Source organism: Lepisosteus platostomus, chromosome 23 (assembly GCF_059453375.1).
Source record: "Lepisosteus platostomus isolate fLepPlt1 chromosome 23, fLepPlt1.hap1, whole genome shotgun sequence".
Lineage (NCBI taxonomy): Eukaryota > Metazoa > Chordata > Actinopteri > Semionotiformes > Lepisosteidae > Lepisosteus > Lepisosteus platostomus.
Genome location: NC_142633.1, coordinates 5,647,187 through 5,659,538, shown reverse-complemented (window position 1 = coordinate 5,659,538; position 12,352 = coordinate 5,647,187). Strand labels below are relative to the sequence as shown.

Genomic DNA, 12,352 nt, shown 5'->3' with positions numbered 1-12,352 from the left:
TATTTACTTCATTAATACAGTTAACTAAAGTTAAACTTAAGTCAACTGAAGATGATAGAAGAGTTGTCGTTAGGTGTAAACTAACGACAACTAACGTATATTTAAGTGTCAATAGCATTGGAATGAAAGTTAATATTATATTTTTGTATTATCCTACCTAGCAGCAGCATGTAGATAGAGAACAATATTGGTCCCAGCACTGATCCCTGTGGTACCCCAAATTGAACTGATGACATTGACGAAGCAGTACAATTATTAGATATTTGAACATAATGAAAACAATTAGTTATATATGAAGTAAACCACTGAAGGACGGTTCCAGATAAGCCAGCCTCAAACTCAAGCCTGTGTAACAAAACAGAGTGGTCAACCGTGTCAAAGGCAGCACTATGATCTAGAAGCACAATTATTGTTGCATTCCCTGAGTTTCTCAAGTATATTATTTGAGTCCAGATACGATTGAAGTTGGGCCACAACTATTCTCTCAAGAATTTTAGTTAGAAATGGGACATTTGAGACAGGCCTTGTGCATCCAAATTTGGCTTTTTATGGAGCAGTATAACACTCGCTACCTTAAATTGATCAGGTACAAAGCCTGATGCAAGGGACATATTCATCTTACCAATTATAGGTCCTGCTAGTAGGGAATCTGTGATGAGCCGAGTGGGGATGGGATCTAGCGGACGTGACTTTGTCTTAATTAATTTCTTGAGTTCTTGTTCATTAACTAATTGAAAAACACTAAAGAGGTGCTCATATTGTTTCTGTACCAGACTTCTTTGCGGCTTATTTGTTTGTGTTTGACATGTGATGGTGTTAATTTTATCATTAAAAAAGTTCATGAAATCGTCACTACTAAAGTTAGATGGTGCTATAGAATTGGTCTTATTAATAAGGTAGCGAGGGTTATTTTTATTGCTATCTATAAGTTCAGAGTAGTAAGCTGAATGAGCTCTATATAGGGCTTTCTTATATTGCTGAAGGCTATCAGTCCATGCCGACTTGAATACTTGCAAACCAGTAAACCTCCATTTATGCTCCAGTTTGCGGCACTCATGTTTAAGGGATCGTGTGTGATCATTATACCATGGAGAGTGTTTAGTGGTTTTGACTACCTTAGTCTTCAAATTTCATCAAGGGCCTGTCTGACCACTGTATTATAATTATGTGTGATTTTGTGAACATTATTACTGGAGATGAAGCTAGCATTGTTCATCGTGTTCATGAAATTTAATGATGTACCCCCGTTGATGTGTCCTGTTGTAATAGTCTTCTCCTTGGCAGCTATCAAGGGCAGTCGAATCTCAAAAGTAATTAAAGAGTGGTCAGAAAAAGAGTTATTGATGGGATGGACTAGTACATGAAGAATAACAGCTCTATGAGTGATTCATCCTCCATGTAGTTGAATTTGCTCAACTGTTAAAGTATTTTTCAGGACTGTATAAACTATCTACTTATAGTAGATTCTGTACCTTCATCTTAAATCCTCTCAGTTTTAATACTCAACAGTTTTTGACAGAACCTTCATGAGAATGGTCAGCATGCCATCTAGGATAAGGACCAATCCATTTTTTTTTCTCAGCCACGCCACTAACAGTTAAGCCACTAATTTGCTGCTTATTTTTAAAGTTGGTGGTCCCAAAAACAACATGATCGTCTACACTCCTGTTAATTCGTAAAGCTGTATTTAGTTGACAGATCCATTGGCAGGAAAGGCTTCCTAAGATCTCTCCCACCTTCAACTAATTACAAATTACTTACTGGAACCAGATCTTAGGGGCATCGGTCAACTTCCTGTCATGGTCATATAATCCTTCTCTCAGGAAAAATGTCAGTTTGCAACACAGCAAATGAACTTTTAGTTTTAACCACATTAGTGGGATACCCAAAGCAGTATCTGGGTTTATAATTTGTCACAGTAATAGAAAATATTAGATTGGATGAAAAGATGTCTCAGTTGCATACACAGGATTTCGTTCTAAAGAGAAGGTTTATGATGGACCAGAGAGAAAATGCTTTAGGAATTTAATGTGATAACCAATCTTGGCAGGTTAGCCCTGTTTCTCTTCCTTAGCAAGGCTTTACCAAGGCAAGCATTTGTTTTCCATGTTGTACAAACTGCTGAAAAGGTATAGAAGCAATAAACTTAGGAACACACTGAGGAGGACATTTGAGATCATGTGTACTTGCAAAATTATTCAGACCCTTCTTGTGCCGTCCCGGTTTGTGAAAGTGCAAACCATTGCCCATCATCTTTTAATCTTGTTCAAAACCTGAATGCTCAGACTGAAGATCCCAAGGTTAGGAAACCACATATAATCCATGCGGAAACTGAACAAACTCAAACCTTGATTACATAACTATTCAGACCCACAAAAAAATAAAAATAATTTGCTGGAACTATGCAAGTAAGTTTACCATCTTAACAGCACATTTTCCTTTAAGGAAAGGAAGTGCTCTCATGTGGCTTGGGGATCACTTATGCACAGTAGTCAAGTTATCCTTCCACAGAGTTTAAACAGGATTCATGTCAGGACTTTAAATAGGGCAGGTTGTTGGTTTCACCATCACCCCATAGCAGCTTTGACCTTGTGCTTCAGATTGTTGTGATGTCAAAAGGGGAATTTTTGTCCTTCATTTAAATCAGAAGATTCTCACAGTTGGGATTACTTCGATTCATTCCTTTCATTCTTGAAACGTTCCCCAGTCCCTGCTGAAAAGCAGAACTATTATCACAAAGCTGCCACTACCCTGCATGACTACAGGAATGCCGTTAACTAATGCTGGATTTGTAACCCTGCCTTTAAAGGCTTCAAGTTGGTCCTTTGACCACATCAGAGATCCTCATCTTAACCAATTTAACCATTTTTCAAGAGCATAACCTAAACTGTAACAGGGTGCTTTCCAACCTACAGTATTAATGGTTAAAGCTCTTTAAAATGGTTAGACACATGTGCACATCATGGTTAAATGAGGCCTGAAACACCCTGACAGAATATTGCAAGTCACTTTCTAAATAGATGGCTACTTAAGGCAACTGCACCATAGTGAAACTAGATTTGGAAGAGGAAAGGGCTTGAGATTGCACCTTTCCTTTTTAGATTTAATTTCTCAAAGCTCAACATCATAACATTCAGTGTTCTAGGAATGTGAAAATTGTGCAACATTTATAATTTCTTTCAAATGGCTTACTGGGATGCCATGTGTTCAAATCAACACACAAGAAGAACTTTGCCCACAAGGTTTATTGACATACAAAACCCATAACTTAGTGCATTAATTTAAATGGGAAAAGGCACTTGACTGAATGTGAACTAGAGACAGTGAAGGGTAAGGAAATCTAACAATACAGGCACTTTTAAAGCAGTCTCTCCCCCGTTTAAAAAAAAAAAAGCTCAGGTCATTAAAATTTTGCAAAATTCTTCCATCATAGCAGTTTTTTTTTTTTGCAGGGACATGCTAATTCACTCCAGTTCATCATGGTGTTGGGTAGCTTCCTTAATCACCTGCCAAAAAGAAAACCCATTTGAGAAGAACCAAATAGCAGAAAGAGGTTGGGGAGCAGGCACACAAGATATAGGCTGAGCTGTAATGGTCCTCAATTCACATTGAACCAAAGTGAATCCAAGGAAGAGACACTGCGTTTCAGCCAAATACTAAATTGCCTGTGGAGGGAATAGAAGTCTAGGACGTTTATTAATCTGTTGGCCAGGATTGCCCACTTTTGTCCCAAACTAGAGTCTTGGCCAGAGATTAAGGATATAACAGCCATCATCTAGACACTGGAATTATGGACTAATATTACAAAGAAACCTAAATACAATTAAAGTTAAGAAAAAGGTAGTCACGGAATGCGAGGTTGGAATTGTCCAGATGGGAAATTAGATGGTGCCTTCTCAAATTGTGGAGTGTCTCAAGTGTATAAAAGTCAACATTAGGGAGTTTTGCATCTTTCAGATCATTCTGGATTCATTGGAAGGCATGTCTAGAATTACACACTATTGCATGTGGTCTCAAGGAGTTTAGAAAGGATTAAAAAAAAACTCATTTTATTGGATTGAGCCAAAACCAGAACATGGCTTGCCCTTCAAGAAGAATAAAAAGCATACAGCTACAGTATATCAACGGATTCTTAAAACAAATTGCTCATTTAAATTATTCATACATACACGGACATCTTTGGTTTTAATGGTCTCTATCACAGTCTCCTTGGGAAGGGAATCGGTCTTGGACCTGGATTCATGGCTAGTTTCTAGGAAAGAAAATGGAGAAGTTAGTCAACTTCACTTATCCTTAACTTTTGTTGGCTAGAATCCAAAACTCTGCTTGGTCCATTCCACGTGTGGCTTCAAGTGATTCTCGACAGTGGTCGGTGTGGCTTTAACCTCTACTTGCTTCTTTGCAGGCATGGTCCATCCTGAGAGAGCAAGCCAATATTGGCCATAGCAGCCAACCACACCCATCATGCCATGCTGGTTACCATGGAAACTAGGGGACCATAAAAAAGCTGGAAGATGCCAGTTTTTATCCCTACACCAGGCATTTTAGACTTTGTGTGCTCAGATAAGAGCTCTTATACAAGGAGATAAGGTTCTTATACAAGGTTTGTGATCATGTCCGCGCTAAGTTTGCAATTTCCCCCCCATGTTACTTGCTCTCTGCAATGGCAGGAGACACAGTAAGCTCACTTATCACATCTCCACTTGGACCTTGGCTTCCATCCTCCCCACTCGACCCTCACTCATTTCTCAGACTTGACTGTTTTGTGTCCCCAATCTCCTAGCCTGCTACGGCAACCCCCCCCATATCTGCTGGCACACTTGAAACAGCAGCTGTCCTGTTTTGCCTCCTCCTCCAGTGTGGGTTTCTTACATCTCAGATCTGCTTCTGCTGCTTGAGGTGAACCTAGTGACAGTGAGCAGGAGTCCCACTTTTTGTTTACCAACAAAATTCCAAAACTTTCTCCTAATTTATACACATCCTGGGTCATCTATTTGGAGTCACAGCTTGTATTCCCCCCCCAGCCCATCTGCTAACCAGAGGTCACTGAAAACATTTACCCAGTATTTTCACATGGGCACTAGGCTAGCTACAGCTCACTATAAAAATCTCCACAAGATGGTGACACTATGATGCGTGACTTTAGCAATGACAATACCACAGCCTCTTTTTAAAAGCTTGCCAACTTATGAACAAAACTATATGATGCAGCCATGATCATTTTGGGTCAATAAAAATTAAAATTGAGCAACTTGTCCAAAACTAATGGATATTTTATCATTTTCCCATAATTTTTTCCAGGATTTCCATGACGGCGAGAACCCCGAGTGAGGGAAATTAAGGTTTGTTTTGCATGGAAAAAACACTGAATTTATGATTTTAGTCCCATGATTAAGAGACCATTCAGTTTTTTAAAACTATCAGCACCTTGCAAAACTGGGTTGATTGTCACCGTAATTGGGGAGCACAATGGAAATGTAGGTGGTTAATGGCACACTTCAGGAAAACAAATCATTAAGGGTTGTTGAGCATCTGATTGACGGCAGATACTACCAGAATGACTTCATTCATGTAGTGATCTTCCTCAGAGTTCGGAAGATTGTTTTCATTAAAATAGTGCATTCCCCACTTTTACATCACCAGTGAACTCACCCCCCCCACAAACATTTATATTACAAAAATAAATGCCTGACCTCTTAGATTTAGTGAGGAAAACATGGGACCTGGGGTGGCAATCCTACAAGGAGAAAGTTTCATGATTAATTGCAAGAAGGGTGGGTTTGGCATAGCCACACAACATGACAGTTACCCATTCCAGCAACAGGGGGTTCACAACTAAAAACTATGAAATTTTACTGGATGTTAAATTTGAACATATTGTAGTTTTGCTCCACCATACTCAGCACTAGTTTACAGTATTGGACAAAAATGGATTTCTACAAAAATCCCTCAAGACTTCATGAAAAGGACTAAAAAGGGAGAGGGCTGTACTCACCGGCTCTCCTCTCCCTCCAGAAGCTTTCTGTAGGTAGCTATCTCCATGTCAAGAGCCATCTTTACATTAAGCAGGTCCTGGTAGTCGCGCAGGTGACGGGCCATCTCATCTTTCATGTTGCGGATGTCAACCTCCAAGTGGGCAATGGTGTCCTGGGATCTGGAGGATTCCAGGGCAAAGTTTTCCTCCACCTCATGCATCTGGTGTTCCAGAGACTCATTCTGGAAATGAATTTCAGAGAATTTTTACTACATGCCAGAAACCTTGCAGCATTTTCATAATCTGTTCACTAAACTACATGTACTTCCAATTTAAGAGACTTTCCCCACACTGAAAAATGAAGGAATACAGTATGTACAAGATCTTAATCCCCTTGTTTGGCCTACAAGCAGATACTGCAGGAAAGCACAAAAGAAAGGATTTACATGAATAGGGACCTACACCTGGTAAAGTGGAATATTTTCAAGTCCAGTATTCAGAGCAGTGGAGCAATAGTATGGTTGCCAAATAGAAAATGACAATGGGTGAAAGGGTTCGAGAACTTTTCTGGATAAAAATTACCCCAAAGGGTAGTTTCAGAGGCCCTTGTAAAAAAGGCAACATTTGCAAGCATCCCACTAGTACTGGAGCCATGGAAGTTGCTTACAGTTCCCTTGAGTGCATGCACTTCACAGGTGAGAGCTTGCACCTGTCGGCGATACTCAGTGGACTCCTGTTTGGCCTGGAGAAGGGCTTCATTATTACGGGCAGCGGCCTCCGTAAGGTCTGCAAACTGCAAGAAATTCATTAGTTGAATGAGACTGTTGACCAAAAAAACTGAACAATGTGGTATTGGATCATGAGCCAAGACCCAAGAGACATTTGGCAATCTATTTCATCATTCTTTGCATTCATAAATGACCTAAAGTCATACTTTTAAGAGGGGAAAAACATGCTACAAATGAGGATTTAACTGGTTCAAGTGCATTATGTAGAACTAAAGAGGTGCCTCATAACATTAAGCAATAGAAAACGAGTTTATCCACATAAGGTAACAAGTATGCTATAGATGACTGCGATATAGTTGAAATCCCAAGTCCTGGGATAAGCTCACTTCTCAGCTTTAAGCCACCAGGTGGCTAGCTACCTACAGTCCAAGAATCCTCATGTGCAGGGAAGGGAGACTAACCTTGGACTTGTACCATTCTTCAACTTCAGCAATGTTCTTCGATGCTAGAGATTCATACTGTGTGCGTACATCACGGAGAGCTACTGTGAGGTCTGGTTTGACCACATCCATGTCAATCTGGACATGCTGATGCCGAATCTGGGCTTGCAGCTCAGCTACTTCCTGTGAAAAGCATTATAATTCAGCTACACTCACCAGAAGGCTACTCTGCAAGCAAGATTCAGATCATTTCCAAACCCAGGTATGCAATTCACAGTCAATGCACAGATCACGTCATTAGGAGGAGGGTAAAAACTAGCTTTGTTTACTGGGAACAACTGAAGAGTAGCTGTAGTGCTTATTAAGGATTTATTAACTGGATACATAACTATTGTTTCCCTCTCCCAACACCTTAAAATCAAGTTGATAGGAACTCACTTCATCATGGAGTTTCTTCAAAAAGGCAATTTCCTCCTGCAGGGACTCCACCTTGCGCTCCAGATCCAGACGGGCCAGAGACGCATGGTCAACATCCTTATCAAAGGAGATTTCATAAGGATTTACATACCACCATTGAAAGGCTTGTGCCTATAATGTGGCGTAACTGCACTAAAAGCCTCAGATTTCTGTTAATCCAATGATGAGCATGCAGCATTACAAGCACAAACCATCAGTACTTATATTTCTTCACAAAACACTACCAAACAGGAGTGGTACCATTTTAAAATCTTAAAGCAGTCTAAAACTAGTAATACTGCCCTGTAGTGTTAATGATTAGTTAATGACTAGATGGATCTCAGATTTAAGATGGCTAGTGCAACATTAGCGTAAGCATGCGAGGTGTAGTTAATGTACCCAGTAGGTTTGTCATTTATAGGATTTAACCATTTTGCTAGCCAAATGTGCACAACACATGGCTCCCTGCCCATGCCAGCAGTCCTGCTCTCAACAGGTAGGCTGTCTAAGGAACTGCATGTCAGCTACATCTACAACCCTGATATGTGATGCAACTGGACTTGATGGGACTCTAAACCCAGAACTGCTTCAGTCCTGAACCAGAGGGATTTACCCTTATGACAGATTAGGGTCTTTAGCCTTCTTGCGTTGCACAGAAGAGCTTGGTTCAAAGACCTTTTCCCAAAGTCCCTTAAAATCCATGACTTGTTGTGCAGATCTATTGAACTATTCCAGTTAAGTAACCTAGAGGAACTTGCTTTACTACAAACAGAAGTACTGGACGCCAGCATGAAACCAGGAACTTGCCCATCTTAAGGTGCAGACAGCACTTCATGACTAGTTGTTTCAACCCTAATCATGAGAAGGGTCAAACTGGAAAGTACCAGTTAACCGTCTCCCTGGCACAACACCATAAGTAATCTAGTGCATGAAGTCATGTAACCTGCAGAAATGTAGGGACAGTGCCAAGGGACTAAGACACTCTGCAAAACCTAATAGCAGACATTAACATGGATTGTTATGAAAAAGTATTAGTACCATATGGCTAAATCTTACACAGGACAACTGCAGTTGCCCAAAATGTGCCCTTTTACCTGGCAGTTTAGATTCTCTGGTGTTAACATCTGAACTGACCAGTTGATCAGATAGTACTAGTAGCTGGAATACACTGTTGCGACAATAGTTCCCATGCAGACTGCAAAATCATTTCTACAAGTCTATGTTTGAAGTATGATGTCCTGCAGATGCATTTGATATTAAAAGTACCCACTATTTAAAAAAAGCTTAAAAATAAGGCACCCAGCAACCATTTCAAAATGCAACTACTAAAAGAAACGGGGAGCTACAGCTGTAGATTAAAGCGTTACCGTTTTCAAAAGATGCAAGTTCCATCTTTGAAGACGGAATCGCTTTGCAATCACGGACACGACAAACGAGAGCTGTGGCGGCGGCGATTTAAAGTTGGTGGATCGCCGATAAGACGCTCTTTTTGGCTACAGCAGACGTGCAGCAAGTTATTGAACCCCACTGCACTACTGCTGGCGAAGATCGCATACTTGTCTGAAACTCTGCAGGTTGTTCTCGGCTTCCTCTCGAAGACGCATTTCATCCTGGATTCTGAAAGAGAGGAAAGCTCTTACGTCAGGGAAGTAGGAGAATTCAAACTCGCTGGCGCCTTCGTTTGAAAAGGAAAGACCGCAAGAACCCACGAGCAAATAGCAACCTGGGTTACTGAGGAGTTTCAGTCGCTTTCTTCCGGCGAAAACGGATGCAACTATAAAAACCCCTTTTGGAACTCCTGCATCTTATGGGCATTTGATGCATCAGGAGTTACTGCAGCGAAAGTCAAGACAGCACTTGCCTCCCGGTTTATGCATCGTACGCTGCAAAACACAGAAGTGAGCGACTATGAGCTCCTCTGCTTTGAGACTCGCCATTTTAAAGTTCCGGGATTAAATGCTGATTTAGTATGCAATTAACTCCAGTGATTAACGTAATTTAACAGGTCGGAAATACTGAAAACCGCTTAGTTTAAAATTTCACTTAAATACCCAATACCTTAGTTATCTTCGCAATAGAAACTGTGTGGAATGATAGGATAGTGTAGAGATATCGCCAAATATCATATACTGCAGGTTTATTGCTAGTTTTAAACAGTTTGATCAGATCACTTCAGTCCTCACTGTGGCGTCAATCAGGGTTACTTACTTCTCCCTGAGCCTCTGGAGATCATCATCTAGGTTATCACGCATGACCTCCACCCTGGCTTTGTCGGTGGTGAGCTGGTCCACTTGTCCACGAAGCTCTCTCATCTCCTCTTTATAGAGGTCTCCAACGCGAGAGATGCCCTTGCCTTGCAACTGCTCCAGCTCCGCTAGCAGGATCTTGTTCTGCTGCTCCAGAAAGCACACCTTCTCGATATAACTGACGAACCTGTCGTTAAGGTGCTGCATCTCCGCCATCTCGTTGGACTTACTAGCTTTAAAATCGGTTATAACGGCATCGGACAAGGAAAAGTCTGAGGTTTCCGTGGACAGCCTGGGCATCGTAGCGCTGCACCGGAGCCTACTAGTGTTGGTCGCATAGATGGCCGGGGGAGCAGACATGCTGTAGGATACCCTGGATCGAATCGGACTGGAATACCGGCGGCTTGAGTAAGAAGTACTAGGAGCGATAGATCTCTCCCCACCAAACATCCTTTTGTAGGAAGATTGCCTTGTATTTACACTGGACATTTTGTGATCGTTGTTGTTTTATGCCTTTTTTTCTTTTGGGACGTCGGCAAGTTTACCAAGCCGTTCAAGCACACCACACTCCAGCAGATCAGGTCCAGTGACGTCCGATAGCCCTGCCCTCCTGTTTTTATAGTCCGTTCATTATGCAAATCGGATAACGGCACCTGGGGTTGATTGACGTCCCGGGGAACCAGTTAAAGAGCTGAAAGAGGAGACCAGAGATACTACTAATATAGTTCAGGTGTGTAGCTTCGTCAGCATGCGTTTTCTGCAAAGGAACAAGCGATAGATTTATTCCTGCTGAAAAGAGAAGAGAGGAAACGTTGTGTTTTTTTTCTCTTTTCAGCATGGAATTAACCTATTACTGGTAACTTTACTGTTAATGTATACGAGCAGTGCTCGTCGCTCTGAGAGTGTTAACCCACTTCAGAAATACGTCGTGGAGTTTTCTGGGTGGAAAATACAACGAGTTTAGTAAAGGGAGAACGAATAGCGTAAATGGGTTATTGGCTTTTACTTCCCTGTCGAACCCTTTCAAAGCTGTTGATTTTCTCCAAACTGAGGTCTAGGGTGAATGTCATTTTGGACATTCACATAAAAACGAGAAATAACCTTATGAACCTTTTAATCGCAGATCGAAACACATCAGTGGCTTCCTTTCCCTTACTTATACTGTAAGTCACATTTGTTGAATCCATTTTCAACTTGATTTAGTTTTTGGGCGATGTATTTTACAAGCCCTCTGTATGCACATCGGCCTCTTTCCTGAAACAGAACTGAGAAAGTGCACAAAAGGATTTACGAGAATTGGAAGGAAAACTTCATTTATTAATAACCTGCATGATTAATATAAGTAATAAAAGCACAATAATACAAACTATAAACCATCATAATCAAACCTTGGGATGGTTATACCGTTTCTAGCTAGAATATGAACAGGAAGGCAAGCATATACCAATACTGTATGATAAAGAAAATATGAAGGTCTGTTTAAACAAAAACCGTAATACTTTATAGCAAGATAATAAAAACGTTTAAAACAGTTAAAAATGTTTATCCTTCAAATAGATATACAGTAAATATGTACAGAGTACAGACTACTTAATTCCTTATACACTCATCCTTCGCTGTACGAGCAGAACTGGGTCCAACATTTCTGGTTGAAGGCGAGAACCTGCGATACCAACACTAAATTCCCTGGAGATTTGCTGCCCAAGTACAGATAAAAAGTCCGAAGTGCTCGTAACAGGACACAAAGAAGTTGTTTAGGTACTTTCCTGCTGTATTTGAATAGCATGACGACTTAAATTGCTAAGTATATGTGACAGTATAGTCATCTAACAAAGATTAAATATAGTATGTATCGCTCGTTTTAGTAATTACTCGTAAGTGCTTTAAGGTGGAATTTTTATTATTATTGTAACGGATTCGGGTTCTAGGGCTTGTGCCCTCGCCGTTCCCGCCCCAGTTCGTCTATGAGAACAATACCTTAAAGTTATTTAGTTTCTGGTTAAAACCGTGGTAGGGAAAAGCACCTAACAGTAAGTGTTTTAAGCACGACAGTTCACTTCTGCACAGCATGATTTGCTCAACGGAGCCCTGTGAAGGGTGTGGCGCTGTTTCAAATGTATCAGCGTTTTGCTGCTGAGGAAAACAAATAGGTTTCAATCACTAATTATTATTATTATTATTATTATCAGTATAATAATAATAATAATAATAATAATAATAATAATAATAATAATAATTGCTTACACTTATATAGCGCTTTTCTGGACACTCCACTCAAAGTGCTTTACAGGTAATGGGGACTCCCCTCCACCACCACCACTGTGCAGCCCCACCTGGATGATGCGACGGCACCCATAGTGCACCAGAACTCTCACCACACATCAGCTCTCAGTGGAGAGGAGAGCAGAGTAATGTAGCCAATTCATAGATGGGGATTATTAGGAGGCCATGATCGGTAAGGGCCATTGGGAATTTTGGCCAGGACACCGGGATTACACCCCTACTTTT

At 40.8% G+C, this 12,352-nt stretch overlaps 1 protein-coding gene across 3 annotated transcripts; it reads right to left on the bottom strand.

Annotated features, from left to right (window-relative positions):
* Positions 1-3,227: 3,227 nt before the first annotated feature.
* LOC148641900 (vimentin-like) lies at positions 3,228-10,451 on the bottom strand. Of its 3 annotated transcripts, XM_088617619.1 has the most exons (9): positions 9,807-10,447; positions 9,155-9,215; positions 7,581-7,676; positions 7,164-7,325; positions 6,642-6,767; positions 5,996-6,216; positions 5,694-5,737; positions 4,170-4,252; positions 3,228-3,506 (listed from the first exon to the last, which is right to left on the bottom strand). In XM_088617619.1, exons 1-9 carry the CDS (start codon positions 10,331-10,333, stop codon positions 3,465-3,467), a joined length of 1,362 nt encoding a protein of 453 aa, XP_088473745.1. In that variant the 5' UTR covers positions 10,334-10,447; the 3' UTR covers positions 3,228-3,464. The 3 variants fall into 3 exon arrangements, with proteins under 3 accessions (XP_088473745.1, XP_088473743.1, XP_088473744.1); XM_088617617.1 differs by lacking the exons at positions 3,228-3,506; positions 4,170-4,252 and adding an exon at positions 4,727-4,893 and having other exon boundaries at positions 9,807-10,451; XM_088617618.1 differs by lacking the exons at positions 3,228-3,506; positions 4,170-4,252 and adding an exon at positions 4,727-4,890 and having other exon boundaries at positions 9,807-10,451.
* Between the last annotated feature and the right edge of the window lie 1,901 nt (positions 10,452-12,352).